We start from the raw sequence: 18,352 nt of genomic DNA, 5'->3' as shown, positions 1-18,352 counted from the left end.
CTTGTCGTTTTTTAGTTTCATATCGCCGAGATGTGGCATTGTAAGACAAGAGATGGGAGGCCTGAGGGACATTATACCTCAATAGAGGCATCCTTTTAAAAAGCTACAAATGAAAGGGTAGTGTGTAAAAAGAAAAAATAGAAAAGAAAGTAAAATTGGTAAATTAGAAAAATTTACCGAATAAAAACCACCCTGTTGATTTATGTGCTGATTTGAAGCCAAAGAGAAAAACGTTTCAGTCAGGATAGAAGGACTAAACTGTTACTGCAGGACAAATCGAGTTGTCACACACAGACCACAACTTACCTAATTTACGACATCTTCTAGCTTCGTAACGAATCTCTGCACACCGACTGCAAAAAGTGGTCTTGAGACGTGACAAGTTAAACCGTAGAATAGGTATTTTCAACAACAGCTGGATTTGACACAAGATAGCAGCTAATAAGAAAAGCTTAGATACAACCTTGAGCTGCTTATCATTTACTGCTGTGGTTAACCATGTAAACTTGATTTCTCACTTAGATAAAATAGATAATATTCTGTTCGGATATAAAAAGTATGTCCCTTTAGATTGAAATATTACTACCTCTTTGATACAAATAGATATCCTAAGCCATACTGTTTTATAAATAACCTTTTTTTCTAGAACAACTGTGTGCTGTCATCAGTTATAAAATGGGTTATGTAGGAATAAGCCTACAGACGAATACTAATACTGTCTTAACGACTCAGAACTAAAAATCAAGTTAATATGCACTACCACTAAAACACTATAGTACAGAAGCCACATTTAAAACTATGTACCCACTACACAGAGGAAGTAGATTTCAACAATTTTAATTGACTGACTGCTAAATGCTTTCAATGCATAAATAAAAAATCTAATTTGTAAGCATGATGGCAATGATACAATGAAAATATTCTTTTCCTACTAAAGTACAGATTATTATATCCATCTACAAGATAAAAATGTATCATGGCAAGAAATGTTGCATCTTAGAAAAACTTATAAAATGTCCTTACAAAATTGACTGCAATCCATATTTGAATAACCTACCAGGTGCATGTCTTTTAGCACGAATATTGACTACTTTCCTAGCCTGCCTATCCTGATACCTGAATTCAGCAGCTCTAGCACAAAAGTAAGTTTCTAATTGGGGATGAGCCTGAACTATTGGTAATCGAGAAATCAGCTGTTGAACAAAAAATCTTTTTAAAACTTAGCCCATGAATTAGATATTTCACCTAACCAGATAAAGAGCCACATAAACTGACAATAGGTTTTATAAAATCAATCCCCTTTGTACACATTTTCATTCACCTTTGATTCTACTGCGCAAGTCAAATAGACGCTTTTGTGTTCGTGCCACAAAAATACAACATACTCGACTCAAGTCAAATGCTAGAAGAGGAAGACGGTTTATCAACTGTAGAAATAAAATTGTAAACTTATCAACTGCAGATATACATCTGCCAAAATCTAACTTATTTAAAAGAAACTACTTTTTATTTAAATGCTGTGTTGATAGCAACAAACTTTTAAAATAAAGCAAATCATTATTTCAATTATCTTATGAGCACCCCGGGATGAAAGTTAAGTCAGAAAAACTACCAAATAGGAATTTTTGAAGCAGCTAAGCAATAATGACCACAGGCTGCACTGAAAACTAACCTTTGTTGAAACCACTGTACACAGATCTGCGTTTTTGAGTTGACCTTCTGACCTTAACTGTTTGCATAAACAATAATTCCAATCGTCTTGTATTGTAAGACAGAAAAGGCAGTCGCAATAACAGCTATAGTGAACAAGGCATATATGAAATAATTGTCCCAGCAATCTAGACAATTAAAAAAAAAGTGCTGTGGTCATAACTAAGTTCAGATGAAACCACTGACCTTTACGTTTATAAAAAGACCTCCTGACTCTCACAGTTTGCATAAAATGCAATTCCAAACGACGTAAACTACACCGTAGAAGAGGGAGCCTTAACACAAGCTGCCAGACAAATTTTTAAGACCAAGTTTTAAAGAAGCCAATAAATCAATGCTGTGGTGAAAGAAAAAAGAACCATCTGAGCAGTTTTGGAGAGCAAACAATATGACAGAACTTCCTGTCAAGAATAAATACTAAACTGTTTGAAATGAACAGCAAAATATATTTAAAGTCCTAACAATGGTGGAAATAGTTGTAAATGCAAGTAAGAAGGTTACACTTCAGAACAAGAAACATGTAATTCAGCCAAAAACTTTGCAATGAGATTAATTCCTCAGAAAATCCTGGGAAAAATAGCACAACAAACAGTGGCTAAATAAATGGTGGCTATAAAGACATGCCTAAAAGGATGGCTAGAAAAAAAAATGTTGTACTTCTCAAATTATTCCATGTTTTTTGTGTAAACCCAATTAGCTTATGCAACGTAGAGGTTACAAGTAGAAAATGCATCATCAGCAAGACAAAAGTCATAACTTACCCTGTTTTCTGGCCCAATTTCTTTTAAAGCTGGTGTCACAGAAGTTAAATATTGTCCTTTTTTTATTATATAATAATATTGGCATACGTTGAAACAACTGTTGAATTTACAACATTTCGTATTATGTTAGAAAGTAAAAGTATTTTTAAAACAGTGCTGTAGTGAAATACTGGTGAATCATTGCAGATGCATTAAAATCTGATTAAAGCTTTTGTGAATTTGCTTTATAAGGTAATAGAAAAGTACCTCAAGGAAAAGGAAATACCATTTTCACTTAATTAAACTACAGTGCACAAAAAACAATTGCCATGATACAATTGTTTAATGACAATGGCAATTTTACCATGCTTTTTATTACGCCACCGTCTTTTATTAGTAGTGTTACTGAAGGTCACTCCAACACGATACAAGTCAAACTGAAGTAGTGGCATTCGTTTAAAAAGCTGTGGATAATGAAAATTCCCTATAGAATGCATCCACAGGATTATCTTTGATACCATTAGCTGTGGTGAACAAAAATGCCAACACACCTTTAAGAGGAATTTTAAAAAAACACGAGATCAAGAAAGATAAGAACAATATGATGGCTGTTCACAGCTTTATATCTATTAACATTTTTTTACAGTATTTCAGATGGATTTAATAATAAACTTAATTGAAAAACAAAACATGAGCAGTAAACACTGTTCATCCTAAATTATTTTACTAATTTATCCATTCACCTACGCAATGTTTGTTCTTGAAGGAGTAGCATTGTAAAACTATTATGGCTTCCCTAAGTCCTAAAATGCACCTTCAAATAAGTATAACTTCAAAATCTAGACACATGTCAAACAAGCATAACTATACATCAGGCAGGACTGACTAACTTACAAAAATTATGTTGATACCATCTTCTTTTTTTAGCAGTATCAGCCAAATAATTTTCAACTTTTTTAAGGTGGAAACTCAAAAAAGGCATTCGGAAAAGGAGCTGAGATGAGAATAAATGTAAAATTATACAAAATGAATGACACAATTAACTGGTGCCATGGTGAATTTAGGTCCCATTCAAACAACTGTTCAAGTTAACTTACAGTTCATTTTGTCTTTAAACTTGTAATTTCTAAGATGCCATCGCCATTTTTTGACGTAATCAGCAAAATAATTAGACATCCTAAATTCAGAACCTTTCATAAGAATCATTCGATGACGTAACTGTCAAAATACATGATTTTTGCATTATATCATGTATGAGAAAAAATTAAATTACATCAAATCTGAGACCCTTCATTTGGTGGTGATTGTTAGAATACAATTAAGCAAAGACAACTAATTAAGGAATACCTATTGACCCAGTCATATTAACAAAAATGTTACACAAAACAAATTTTTTGATAACCAAAATTGCAAACAAATTAACTTAATAAAGATAATACAAGATTCAATATTTGAAGCGATGTTTAACACATCATTCAGAAAACCTAGAGTAGTATTTATTCCAGTGTACAAGACTTATTCCTATGAGTATTAAAATAATAACCAAAAGGAAGAAGAATTTTTAGACCTTATCTAGACATCATTGTATAATTTTATTTTGTGACTACACTTTTCACTGAATCAGTTTTGTATGAAAATCATTAGTTCATTCAACACATGCTGTCAAAATAAAAGCACAACAAGAATAGCGATGAGCATCTTCTGCATTTCAAAATACCTAAGAAAAATCATCTCCAAGATGCCCAACCTACCTTTATTTCTTTTTCTTAACCGATCTAGAGTAATAACAAGAAATGTATTTTTCAGCCTCTCTTTTTCACTACAGAGCACAGGAAGCCTCACTAGAAGCTTTTCAGAATTCGAAAAAGAAAAGGTTGATATAACAATGTTCTAAATTTGAATAAGAGCCCGAAGATTTTGGAACTCAAAATTGAACACGTTTTATTAAAATTGTTTTCTGAGAAAATAAAAGCCATCTTATTTTCTTGCCTTTGTGGACAGCAGCCTTTAATCTAAGATTCCTCATTCCTATCTTGGTATGAGTTGTCTTTACAAAATACTGGTCTGCCAGTGCAGGATTTAGAAGCAGTATGGGTAATCGTAGAAAGAGCTAAGTAAATTGTTTTAAGAGAAAACATCAGCTAAAAGAACATCAACATTAAAGAAAAAGCCCTTCTGATTTTTAGTTCTCTAACTCGGTTAAAGTAGGAAACACAAGATTAAGAATAATACCTCTTTAAGATAGATATTTGAATTTTTTTTTTGGAGAAATATCTTAATGTAAAAGTTATCTTAAAGGAGTTCCATTAAATAACATTTTTATAAACAACAGAACTTGAATGAGTCATTATTATTTTTTAAATTTAGCAAGATGAAAAAGGAAGCTTTAAAATAAAATCTTTTCTAAAAGTAATTTGCATTTTACTTATTGGGATAGTAATTTAAAAAATAACTAATGTTATAATTTATAAAGGCAATAACTTGCCTGTTGTTTTAAAACCTTTTAACTGTGCTTTTGAACGAGAAGCTCTCATGGCAATCCTAGTTCTAGCATTTTCCAAAAAGTAGACACTAGAAGCCCCTCTTCTGAACATTAGAATAGGTAGTCTCATAAAGAGCTGGATGAAGACAGTTGAGTTAAAGATTAAGATAAGTCCTTATTTAATTTACAGCCCTTTTGATTGATCACAAAGCCTTGTAAAATAATGAGTGCGAGTTTTTTTTTTTTTAAAGCTGGTGGACTTTAATTTTCGCCTCTAGAAAATTGAAAGAATAAGTGTACAAGCACTAGATCTATATTTTTCTTTGGGTGAGAAAATCTATCTGTTGAACAGGATTTACAAAGAAAGTCCACTTACATTTTTTTCTGAAAGTTGTTTGTGAACGCCGAGACATAGTGCTGGTGTACAAGTACATATTAGCTCTTTCCTTGTCACCACCTAATACTGGCATTCTGTGAAGGAGCTAGTATGAAGGACATCCATAAGTAGAACAACTCAGTCATTTGTATATTTCATACAACTAACGTAGTTGTGGATAAAGAGACTGCATGCATACAAACTTACTCTTAGCCCTTGCATTGAAACTGGTAACTCTGCGTCTTGTCATAGAGCTTTGGTACAGATATTTAGATGCTATATCAATATCCAGTCCAAGAATAGGTAACCGCTGAACCAACTGACATTACAAAGACGAATATTTAATAACAGTTAAGAAAAGAGAGCCCACAGATTTTTTAGCTGATGAGTTTGCCATTATCCATGAAAAGCTTAAAACTTACTGCTAACTTTGAGACGGTGCTTGTAAACACTTCTTCTTGTAACAGCAGTCTTGTACAGATAGGCTGCTGCTTGTATTTTAACTTTTGCAAGCATAGGCATTCGAAACAACAGCTGGGTTATGTGATAGGGAGAGAGAAATAGTGACCAGAAGTAGAAAAACAAGACCATTACAAGAGAAATTAACAAATTAGTTCCCTTTTGATTTTTTTAAAAAAGCTATAGTGTTCAGCCCTACTTTAAAAAAATAAAGGGGGGGGGGGAGAAAATTGAACAAAAGTAGGCACTTTCACAAACCATTTACGAAAAAAAAAATGTGATTACTGCATTAGACTTACTAGATTGTTTTTGACGATGTGTTTGTGAGGTTTTTCGAGTCATGTAGCTTCTATACAAGTATTCAGTGGTTCTAACCATGTCATTTCTCATTAAAGGCATTCTAGCAATCAACTGTGGTTTTTTATGAACAAGAAAACAAATCTCAGATACAATATTATAACCAAACATATACACGGAGAAAGAGCCAGTGATGCTTTGTTTATATTTGCTTTCTGCTGGTATTAATTTGAAAACTTACTTTTAAAACTTCTATCTGTATATAAACGCTGCTTACGTTTCTTCAATCTTTCCATAGCACTTTGATAAAAATAAAGTGATATTGAATGTTTATTGTGGTACAGCTGAGGCATACGGAGTAACAGCTGCAATGAAGTATTTATGAACAGTGTAAACAAAGAGTTACAATTGTTTAATAAGGAAAGAGCCACTTGTTGATTCTTAAGGATAAGCCGAATGAAAATTATTTGCTAATAACTGTCACAAGACCAGTTCTCTGAGAAGAAATTCATCAAAGAAAGGGGTTTGTTGAGTTGAAAAGGAACAAGGAAACAGGAAAGAAACTACTTACTTTGCTGTCTGGCTTGAAAAAAACGCTGACCTCTTCGAGACTTGGTTCTTTGATAAAAATATTCAGCAGCCAAAGATAGTCTCAAACCCAAAAGTGGCATTCTCAAAACTAACTGAGAAAAATATTTTTTTAAAATGAGCAATATGCTCTTAAAAAACCAAAACCAAAGAACCCTTTAATGAAATACATAATGCCAGATGAAATTTTTTTTTCTCTTTCAAGTAAACTGTTTAGACATATTAGTGCTGAAAAACTTTTCTGAAGACTTACATTTCTTCTTATCCCTAGATAACCTAGTTGTTCTTCTAGACATACTGCTGACATACATGTAGTTGACTGCTTTTAAAGTTTCACATTTCAACAGAGGTATTCTATTAAACAGCTGATGAAAAATACAGCTTACTTTACAGCAGTTTTACAGATTATAAAGGATAAAGAGCCCAAACTAATAAAAAAAATTAGAGCCAAAATCCAGACGATCAATCCATTTTAAAACTCCAAGCAGTCTTTTTTTAAAACTAGTAAATGCACAATCAAGAACAAAAAGAAAACCTAAGAGAACAATGAGTGTAGAAACTGACTCACTTTCCTTATTTCTCATCCTCTGTCTACGGCTTTGGCAATTCATGTAGAAATACTCAGTAGAACGCATTTGTTGCCAAGATAGAAGAGGCATTCTTTTGAACAACTGACCATGTTTTAAAAAAAATTCAGACTTTATTTTGATAGGGTGAAATTATTTTGATGCTGTGGTCCTTGAAAGTGTCTTAAATTTTTACGTTTAACCGAAAGATGTTACTAAATTTTTTGTAAGGATTATTAAATAACAGCTTCTTTTAAACTTACTTCTTAACCTGAATGTTCTCATCGATCTTCTGGATTTACTGTTTACATAAAGTAAATGAGCTGCAGTTACAGAATCCCATTTTAACATAGGTAATCGATGGAGCAACTGGGAAATAGTATTGAAGTGAAATAAATATAAAATTTTGAAAAACCACCCTTATGATGAGGCCATGTATGGTGTCTTGGACAGTGGAATTTTATTTTTAAGGTATTTCTAAGTTACGATGACAGTACCAATTGACACAATGTGCAATGCTGTAACAAATTACTAAAAAACCTGAGCCTTATACTTAGCACTGAGAAAAAACTTACTTAATTGAGCTCTAAGGCGATGTGCCCTCATATTTACTCTGGAGCGACAAATATGTAAAAAGTGTCCAGCTACTCTATTATTGTCTCCTTTCAAAAATGGCATTCTTTGAAACAGCTATAGCAAGAAAGTAAAACTAAATAAGAACTACATTACAGCCTTTATGAAGATCAAGAGTCCTTGTGCATGTGGATAGTTCAAAATGCATCAATAGTTTTCATTTAGATAGCTTTTGGTGTGAAGTTTTCAAACAAGCTACTTTCATCTTAGTTGAAAAAATATGGAAATAGAAATATACTAACAATCAACTATTAATACAAAAACTATATACCGACAATACCCCCAACAATAAAGTCACAAACTCCTTTGACAAGACTAGAAACCAGTTAAACAACAAACTTACTTTTGTTACGCCAGTATCTCATTGAGTTTTTAGACATACATCTTGCATAAAATAATTGCTCAGATCTGTCTTGAGCTCTTTTTAAAATTGGTAAACGCCTGAAAAACTGTTGATTAGGATGTTTTTCATTTCAAAAGTTTGTATTTACAAGCTTTTCACCTTTCAAATTTGGTACCTTGGGGAACAAACTATCAAAAACAGATTTGTCATATCCTCTTTACTCACCATAGCGTTTGTACATTCTTTTCATGCCTAGGCGAGATTTACTGTTGTGATAAAGCTTTTCGATTGTCCAAATTTTATTATACTTTAGAACAGGCATTCGACGGAACAACTGTAAATTTACAATTTAATAGGATCAGATGTTCAATGAATGTTCAGAATGTGTGGTAAAACTCATTCAAGACTTGACAAAAAGAAAATTATAAAGGAATAGGATGTCTGGCTTGACTTGCATTTATTAAAGGCCAAACTATATTTTACTCACTGTGCCTTTGAGACATACGCATCATGCCAAGCCGTGACATATTGTTGTGATAGAATTTTTGAGACACACGTATTTTGTCCCAATACAAGATAGGCATCCTCTGGAATAACTAAAATTAAGAACTAAGTAAACAAGTGATATTAAGGGGTGAAGCTAGGGTGAAATCAAGGAATTCCAAAACAAGAGATGTGGAACCAAGATGTATTAACTGCAATTAAAAGATCCATAATATCCATAGAATATGAAACAAAATGGAAACTTGCTGTTATGCTAAAAATGCATTAATAAAACATACCAACTGATTTTTTTTTTGCTCGCCAATATACTATTCTAGACTTGGAATTAGCGTAAAGAAGTTCAGCAGCTCGTGCCATTTGATGTGCTATGATTGGTATTCGAAAGACAAGCTGGAAGAAACCAAATACAAATATAACCATTGGACTGGAGAGTTTTATGAGTCACTTTACTTCAGCTTGGTGAACAAAAAATATCTAGTTCCAATCAGATCGTAATCCATTTAACATAAATAACAGTAGCAAGAACTACTAACCACAAACTTACTTGTCTTATTCATCCTTTTGTTATAATGCACTCTAGCATAACCATTAATATATAAATATTCAGAAGCTCTCTCTTGGATAGCTCGGAGAATTGGAATTCTGGATAACAACTGCACATAATACAATATCTTAAGTGTTGTGTTCAAGAATATTTTTAAAGCAGCTTCCAAACTGCACATTTTTAATTTGATAAGGTGCTGTAATGTCAATATTAATGAGAGGAAGACGTTAGCAAATGTGGCCATTATGCACTGCAATATAGGTTAATTTAAAAACTCACTTTTTAACTCCACAGCAGTTGACCTAGATCTTCTCATATGCAATTTTATTCTAGAATTGTGATAAAAAATATCTGTGGCCCTGACTAGGTCAAATCTTAAAAAAGGCATCCTAGAAACCAGCTTGTGGCAATAGAATAAAAGAAAAAGAAATTCAAAACTCACGAGAACCTTATTCATTAAAATATGGAACAGAAAGGAAAGCAAGAGCCTCTTCTGCTGCACTGTGGTACACAAACTTAGGTGAAATACCAACTAAAAATGACATTTTTTAAAAAGAATTTACCAGACAAAATGTACGCTTATTCCTTAAAAATTTTAGATTTAGAAATTCAACCGTAACCCTGTACCTCACCTTTAAAACTGGGCCTTTTCTTTCTCATATAATTCTTTTGATAACAATTTCTAAAAAAGTGCTGCCTTGTAAAACCAACTTTAAATTTTAGAATTGGCATTCGCCGAAGCAACTGGGAGAATAGAAAGACTTTAGGTGAAAAAGTTGAAATAGTAAGTATACTTGAGCCCAAATGTTTTGATCAGGTGAACAGAAGAAAACTACCTTAATTAAATATAAAACACTGTGGTGAAGCAGTTATTTTTAGTATCTCCCCCCCCCCCCCCCCCCTTCCTCCAGGAAAATTTACAAATTTATAAGATTAAACCTTTAATTTGTTTCAAACTTACCTTCATCTAAAGCTTTTTTCCTAGCTATTCTTCTACGAATTTTCTGATAGCTATTAGTATAAAAGTATTCTTCTATGTGCCCACAATGATTCTTCAGCAAAGGCATACGTCTGAACAACTAAGAAGCAAATGTTTTTATATATAGATTAAGATGTACTGTATGAAGAGCACCATTTGATAATGACTGTTCTGGTTAAACTGTTTGAAATTCCATTGCTTAAATTATTTCACTATTCTCAGCACCACTTTATTATATCTTTCATTCATTGTTGATGAGTAAAATTTAAAGCAGAAATTCTCAATAATGCCATAAATACGACCAGGGATACCAAACGAAAAATTCAGGAGCTACTAATGCTATTTAAATAAATGACACAGCTTGAATTCTGTTGACTTGTAAGAAAAAGTAATATACCAATTATTAGATTTGCTTTTTTTTTTGCACACTTTTTTTTTATTAATTTACCCTCCAAATAAAAGTAGGAGTGTCAGAAATTTTCATAATAAGGGCCTGAAATGATTTAGAGAAAAAAAAACAGTGCTTAAATTAAATACATAACGAGCTTTGAACCCTTGTTTCTCAATTGAAGCTTTTAAAAGTTAGTTTGCTTAAGATCAGTATTTTGCTTAAAACAAATTGAGCCAGTTAGAATAGCAGCTCCTGTGTAAATTAAGATGATTCTATTTTTTTGCAAAATACTATACCCTGGTATCTTATCCTAGCACGCGATAACTTCTTCATAATGTTCATGTAGACTACTTCTCTACAGCGAGCTGAGTGCAGATGAAGTATTGGCAGCCGTCGAAACAACTATACAAGAAGGTTGACAACAAATTTAAACCACTTACATTCAATGAACAACAAAACAGAATATTCCCCTTGTTTTGATGTATGGATAGTTCAATACTTTCTATTTCAAATTAGAAGGGAAGATCAGTTCAGCATAGAGAAAATAATACTATACCCTGGTCTTTTAGCCTAGCACGAGATAACCTCATCATACCATTCTTGTAGACTATTTCACTGCACCGTGTTGGTTCAAAACGAAGCACAGGAAGTCGCCTAAATAACTACAAAGGTACACAACAAAAACTTGTGTTGAATTTTAACTTCACAAATATTTTCACTTCACTTTTGATTTGATGCATAGATGCTTAATTAATGCAATTTAGAAAATTATCAAACACAAGTTCTTTTTTAACAGAGAAACTTCTATTTTACTGATGCTCATGACATTACACCAACATTTATTGACTAAACTTTTACATGACAGCTTAATGCATTACTTAAAGGGACAGTCGCAAATACTGACAAACCCAAATATTGATGATTTACTGATTATAAATTAGACAGTTGATCAGAGAGTTACAGTAATTTTATAAATGCCTTATTTTTACAAGTGTTCAACCAACAATCACTGGAATGATTGCACATAGTTTAGCATGGTAAAAAAAACTGAAATCAAACAAAATTGAACTCATAAATTACATACTTGTCTGAAATCGATCTCTATCCCTGTACATCCGTCGCATACTATTAATATAGAAATTCTCCCTTACTGAATGATATCTTGTCATAAGAAATGGCATTCGTTGAAAAAGCTGAATGATAGACAAAACAGAAACTAAGAAAGTCAAACTAATTCAAAGCCCTTTTAATATGGCAGGTTTACCAGTTACTTCAAATAAGCCAACACTTCATGAGCCAAAGAGGAAATCCGACTTACAAACAACTTCGCAGATTAAACCAAGCAGCAAAGTCAACAACACAACTGAAAATCCACTGTTAAGTAACAAATTCCAATATAACTCACCCCGCTGACGCCTAAGTTGAAGTTTTCTCATGGAATTAACATACATGAAGTGCTGAGCTCGCATGCATGAGAACTTCAGGATAGGCAATCGTTTCAAAATCTGTGACGAACAAGTTTTCTTTGCATGTAGCTCATCACTTAAAAAGTGAAGAAAATCAGTACTGTGGTGATTTTTTCCACTAATGAATTATTATACAAGCAAGCTGACTTGAAGAAAAGATGTCAGAACTAATAAGCTCTGTATCAAGAAATGTACGTCTTGGAATCTGGTTGAATTCCCAACACTATCACTTGATTCTTTACTTACCTGTAATAGTAGCCCTCAAACGTCTTTTTTGCATTTTCCGAGTTGCATTAATATAGAAAGTCTCCAAAGCTCTTTTTGAGTGGTATTTGAGAACAGGCATACGAAGGAAAAGCTGGTGTGTTAGAGTAATTTGGTTGTTTTTTTAAGAGAACAAGTAAAAAAAAAAAAAAAAAAAAAACAAAGATAACCAAAAGAATGAAGAATGTTAATTTTGACGCGATTTTGTTTAGATTGCCATTTACTTTTTAAGGACAATGAACTATGAGAGGGGAGAAGTTTGCAATCCCTTCCATCACAAATCAAATATACCTCGTTAGGTTGCTTGCAAGTAAAAACACCAAATACATGGGTCAATAAGTAAACTCACCTTCACACCGCACCCACTTATGACGCCATCGCCTTGAGTTTCGACTAGCATTCTCGTAGAAAATGTTCTCTGTTTTTAAAGCATTCTCCCGCAACAGAGGCATACGCCCAAAAAGCTGATACAAGTAATAAAAAGACTATTTCTTACGCCTGCCACTTTCAAGAGCGGTCCTACAAACATACTTTTTATGTAATCCCTTACACAAACCAGAGTCTTGAAGAAACTATGCCAGATGAGCCATTATAGAAGGGAATATTGAAACAGGGCATACTTACTACAGAAAAAAGACTTTTTCCTCATCCTTTGCACTTGCTTCATAGTATTTACATACATGACAGCTTGTGTGCGTTCCAAATTGTAGCGCAAAAGTGGGATTCTTGTAAAAAGCTGGGACAAAAACATTCAAGTACTAGGATATGTATCTTCACTACAGCTTTCCAGTATCATTCCATCTTAATACCCAATACTGATATGTTTTTACATTGGAAAAATCAGTGCTGTGGGAAGTTATCGACAAGAAATCCTCTTTTTCGTTGTAGATATAAACATTCAATATACAAATTAACTCACTGCAGTCCTTCAATCTACACCGCCTCAAAGACATCTTCTTCATACTGTTGGTATAAAATATTGCTTCAACTCTCAAAGGCTCATGAATAAGAAGTGGCATTCTTTGAAATAACTGAATAAGAAGGGTAGTAACATCATCTGAGTCTAACATTCAACAGAAGTCTGTTTTTTAAGTTATGGTAGGAAAATGAGCCCTTTTAGTGTCAGGTAACACAGAAAATGTCCATGTACTACTTACTTCTGAATCTGCAACGTCTTAAAGATATTTTAGCCATGCAGTTTTTGTAGACATACTTTTCCAAATAACTTGAACTTTGATAAGTTAGCAGAGGCATACGTTGTAAAAGCTGCCACAAACAGAATGAGCACTTAAGTTTTCTGTGTTAATATTTTGACCCCTTTTTATTTCAGCACAGTTTTTGGCAAGAACAAACTTTTTTCAATGCTTAGCTCCGTATTATGCAATTAACTTACTTTTATCTCTGCACCTCCTGTAAGACAATTTAGCACGACAGTTTTTTGAAAAATAAACTCGAGTGCGCCGATAGTCATACCACAAAATAGGAATCCGCAAAAACATCTGCCATAAAACATTGCATAACTGTTTAAAAGAACTTTTTATACCAAGCCTATTAAAGAGCCCTTCTGTCTACAAATAAAAGAATACAGAAAAACTGATCCACTACAATGCTATCAAGAGCACTAGAATGTTTAACAACTATTGTCACATCTCAACAATGTATAGAGGCGAACCAACATACGGATTAACTTATCCAAAAAAATGAACAAGACCTTTTTCTAAATGTTGAAAAAGAGATAACCTAAGAAATACAAGATCATTATGTTCAAAAGTTGGATCATGTACATCCCCTCCAACACCCCCATTGAGCAGCAACACATTGAAAAAATAATACACTTTATAGTAGTAGCATCAAACTGTAGCACATCAGATATTCAACAGCAGAGGTAGTAAAAAAAAAAACCAGGCAGCTTTTTTTAAAAAAAATGATTTTTTTAGTATGACAACTGATAATGATTGGACTCCACATGTATCAAAAAAAAAACTTACTTCTTTTTCCAGAGCTGGCCTTGCGCCTGTATGCCATCTTTGCTTTCGCATTGCAATATAGATATTCAGTTAGGCGAGTTGTATTTCCACAAAGCAAAGGCATTCGTCGAACTAGCTGGTTTGGGAGGTGATCTCAAGTGAGAATTGGAGGTCAGGGCATTCCTAACCCTGGTTATTCCTTTAAATGACTTACCTCTTGAAGCCTAAACATGCCCTCCTCCAAGTTTGTAAAATGAAACTAAGTCCTCTAACATTTATTAAAAGCAACTATTAATCATATTTTGTATCAAATAACCAAGCAGAAAAAGTGTAAAACTGATAAAAAGTAAATTTTGTCCAGCATGAAAATTCTCAGTAAGAACTAGCTTCAATTCACTGCTCAAGACAAATCAAGAAAGAACAGTGCATTTAAAATGCACAACTTCAACAAGAAGAATGAGACCTCTAATACAGCTTAGAAGAAAAATAGACCTAACAAAGACCTAAACTATAAAAGACCACAAGGTGCTCAGAATATATTGGACTGATGTAAGGGATTACAACCAAAAGGAACTAGTATTACTTTTTGTGTCAAAAAATAAAATGGTCCGAAATGGTTTCGTGATAAATTTTGATTAAATTTTGATTCCACTATCAAGTTTTGAACTTTTTGTTTCACCACAGCACCAAAATCAAAAGGGCTCTTTATCCTAAATATAGTTGCTCTTGTTTCATTGAATGCATGGTTACCAAATGTAACTATACTGTTAATTAATTTAATAAATGCAAAACTCAATGTATAATTTATCCCATATAAATCAATTGTTGAAAACCAGTGAGTTTTACATTTAATGGCATCCATACACAACTGATATTTATAAAACATTCTGTGCAATAAAACATACCCCGCCCCCACTTTCTCCCTATGTGTCAATTAATCAGTTGTATTTAGATATTATTAATTATACTCATCAATTAATACATTCTTATGCTTATCATATAATGCAAGTCTGCTTTGAAGTGTTTTTTTTAAACAATATTCCTCGAATTTTTTCAGCAACTTGCACACATGATATAAATAATAATATAAAATTAAAATCAGAAAAATTCAATAACAGTTGACAATACAGACTCAAGTATTGGCTTTAAAAAGTTTTAAATTTAGGAATTTTTTTTTTCAAAATGATAAATTTATAATAATTTATGGTTCCTTGACATAGTAAAAATGTTTTGTATAAATGGGATACTTAGTAACTATAATATCAGAAAATTTCCCACTGTTCGTTAACTGTATTTATTTAGGGTCAATACAAGCCAATATCAAAATCTGTAAACCAGAAGTGTGATGCTTTGGTAAAATTAATGTATACTGGAAATACTTGTTCATATGTCTGTTTTTTGGCTTAACAGTAAGGGGATGGGATAAAAAATAAATATATATTATAAAAAGTAATAATTTTGGAGTAATTTATTTATGGTCTTAAAAAACTATTTTTAAAAAAACTGACAATTTTTCAACCTGATAAGCAAAGACTTGAAATATGACCCTTAATTATTAGGTTGGTTAAATTGCTTCTGTTGACTAATGTTTATTTATATTCTAATATTTAGACTACACAGCATAATTTAAAAAAAAAAAACTATGACCCACTTTTAACGGAATTTTTTTTACAGCTATTTATAAGAAAAATAGCATATGAACAAGTAAACAGTATTAAGCTTGATCAATTTCAGAGATAAAGCCATCTTTAAAAAAAAAAAAAGGGGGGGGGGGGGGGGGGTGAGAAAGTGAAGACCTATGTTTATGCTACTGTGTTTGACTAATATGGTACAATACACAATGCTGATAATGTTAATTTGTCTCAGCTTTCAGAGTTTTATAAATTGAGCTGTATCTCTGCAGTTGTCAATCAAAGTGAAATGTATGTCTTTATTATTCTTGCTGTAAGATTGCTTAGTACTACTTATGATCAAAATCAAACATAAAACTATTGGAACAGCTTAAAATTAATTTCCATGCGTGAAACAAGAGCATCTATATCAATCTAATTAAGTATTAACTAACAAATATATTTAAAAATACACATCACATCTTCCTTGCAGTGTTTTTGAACAAAATTAGGTATATACTTTAAGGAATTTTTTTCTGACTATTTAGTTATTTCAATTTTTCCAAACAAATGATTCTGATAAAAGAAAATGTGATGTTACATTTTAAAGCAATTAATAAGAACATTTAACTATTCATCAATTTTACCATTATCTTTTAAATAGCTATTTTATTAAATGTGTATAACTATTATATTGAATGTGTATTTAAATAGTTTGAGATTTCTTTTTAAATGAAAGAAATAAGTAAGATAAAGGAAGCTAACTTATAACAGGTGCAGAGTTAACATTCATAAGTTTTTTGTTGCTTAAAATTGATGAATAGTAATGACCACATGTGCAGCTTGCTGTTTTAATTTCTTTTTTTAAAGGGAGAAAAAAATTTTTCAAATTTTAGTCCTTTTGAAAACAATTAGAATTCAAGATTTTTAAAAGCAAGCTGAATTTGTATGTGATCAGTTCTTTTTGTTTCAAAAATATTCACACCTACCTCAGCTAGGGCTTTGTCAAAAAGTTCTTTATCACGCTTACCCGTAAATGGGTACATAGCGTGAGCCTCACGCATATTGCGCTGCAAAAAATAAATACATAATAATTAGACTGTAAAAGTATTAAGTATGCTTAATCTATATAAAAATAAAACACCATCATCTATGTCTTGGTTATGGGGATTGAGTTGATGTTGGATTATAAATTTTATTATAGTTATAAAACAGGCTACTATTTAAAGAACAGCCTAGCATCAAGAGTAACTGTTTTGTATGTGTCATTTTGTGGATTAGTGCATAAATTTTAAACAACCAAGTACATTATTTTTAGGAATGAAAACTAAAGAGAGGAAATAACTTTCTACCCCACTACCCTCCCAAAAAAGTGCTTTTCTGGCACATCAATTTCAGTCAGTTTATTCAGAGAAGTGAAGTTTTTAAAAAGGAGGTAAGCCTGGATGAGCCTCGGCTTACGCAGGGGACATACAAATGGCTGCCTACATGTTCTGTTGCCTGAAATTGCTAGTATCCCTCTCTGAACTTTTGAAGTAAAATTGACACTGAAGTAATTATGGATGGACATAAATGCCGCAACTGCAGTTTCCATATAAAACTTAAAAAATAATAAGTACACAAATTATTCAAAGTGAGCTGTTTCGCAACAATTACTGTGGTACAATAAATTTCTTTGAGTTTACTAACACCCTGCTACGGAATAATGCTCTATTCTGTAAAACCCTCACCCCAATGTAAATTAAACCAGAAAAGGTGATTTCTTAAGATATACAAAAACAACTCACCAAGAATGTTAAATGTTGATCTGTTCCTTTTCTATAGTACATTTCTAATTCTTCTTGTTGAGCACGAGTTAGAGCTGAAATATTTTAAATTTTATTTTAACTTTCTAGTCTCAACTATACATACAAATAAGCTACGATGTTTTAAATTGCAGCAACAAAATAAAATTGTTAACTGATACAACAAAAACTTAAACATGCAGTATATTGATTTGAAAAATCCTGAGACGATGGAATAAATTAAATGTAAAAAGATTTAAAAGGCAGTGATATTTTAGTTTGCAAGTTCTTTCCTCTAAAGAATAGTAAGACGGTCAAGCAATTTTTTTACACGACTGCTCTAATATGCACAGACTTCGATGGATTTCACTAAATCATAAATACTTATTAACTTATAGATATTTGAGTATTATTTCTATACATGGCTTTTTAAGTTTATGTATCTTGACGTCTTTTACTTAATTTTTAAAAAAATTTACTCCATCATGATTTAAGAACATCTTTTAAAACATTTTCTGTTAAGGGTTAGTGTGTGAAATAACTAAATGTATTGCTTTGCTTTATAAAATTTAAATTTTGGCCAAAAAGTGCTGATCCTCATATACTCTGGCCTATCTTAAAATGTTGAACCAGTTTCCTAAATTTATAC

General features: G+C 32.2%; 1 protein-coding gene across 47 annotated transcripts in view; it reads right to left on the bottom strand.

Annotated features, from left to right (window-relative positions):
• LOC131934887 (uncharacterized) overlaps positions 1–18,352 on the bottom strand; it is a 38,019-nt gene that overhangs the window by 7,770 nt on the left and 11,897 nt on the right. For 10 of the 47 annotated variants that reach the window (XM_059291118.1, XM_059291080.1, XM_059291095.1 and 7 more), the window contains exons 4-5: positions 17,707–17,780; positions 16,909–16,989 (exon numbers count right to left, since the gene is read on the bottom strand). In XM_059291118.1, the coding sequence (XP_059147101.1) occupies positions 16,909–16,989; positions 17,707–17,780 (155 nt within the window). Of the gene's footprint in view, positions 104–306; positions 416–1,057; positions 1,194–1,321; positions 1,428–1,896; positions 1,997–2,471; positions 2,569–2,814; positions 2,915–3,344; positions 3,445–3,547; positions 3,669–4,439; positions 4,561–4,935; positions 5,069–5,308; positions 5,415–5,515; positions 5,628–5,730; positions 5,843–6,066; positions 6,179–6,305; positions 6,430–6,635; positions 6,748–6,905; positions 7,018–7,220; positions 7,324–7,481; positions 7,588–7,793; positions 7,909–8,194; positions 8,301–8,419; positions 8,529–8,681; positions 8,791–8,976; positions 9,089–9,242; positions 9,352–9,521; positions 9,643–9,874; positions 9,987–10,203; positions 10,322–10,908; positions 11,015–11,168; positions 11,275–11,696; positions 11,806–12,017; positions 12,118–12,324; positions 12,437–12,966; positions 13,079–13,499; positions 13,609–16,908; positions 16,990–17,706; positions 17,781–18,352 lie in introns of all 47 variants that reach the window. The other 37 variants (XM_059291108.1, XM_059291094.1, XM_059291091.1 and 34 more) reach the window with 37 other exon arrangements.

Source organism: Physella acuta, unplaced genomic scaffold (assembly GCF_028476545.2).
Source record: "Physella acuta isolate Inbredline_101_S28 unplaced genomic scaffold, ASM2847654v3 ptg000119l, whole genome shotgun sequence".
In the NCBI taxonomy this organism is placed as follows: Eukaryota; Metazoa; Mollusca; class Gastropoda; family Physidae; genus Physella; species Physella acuta.
This window is presented reverse-complemented; position numbering and strand designations above follow the sequence as displayed.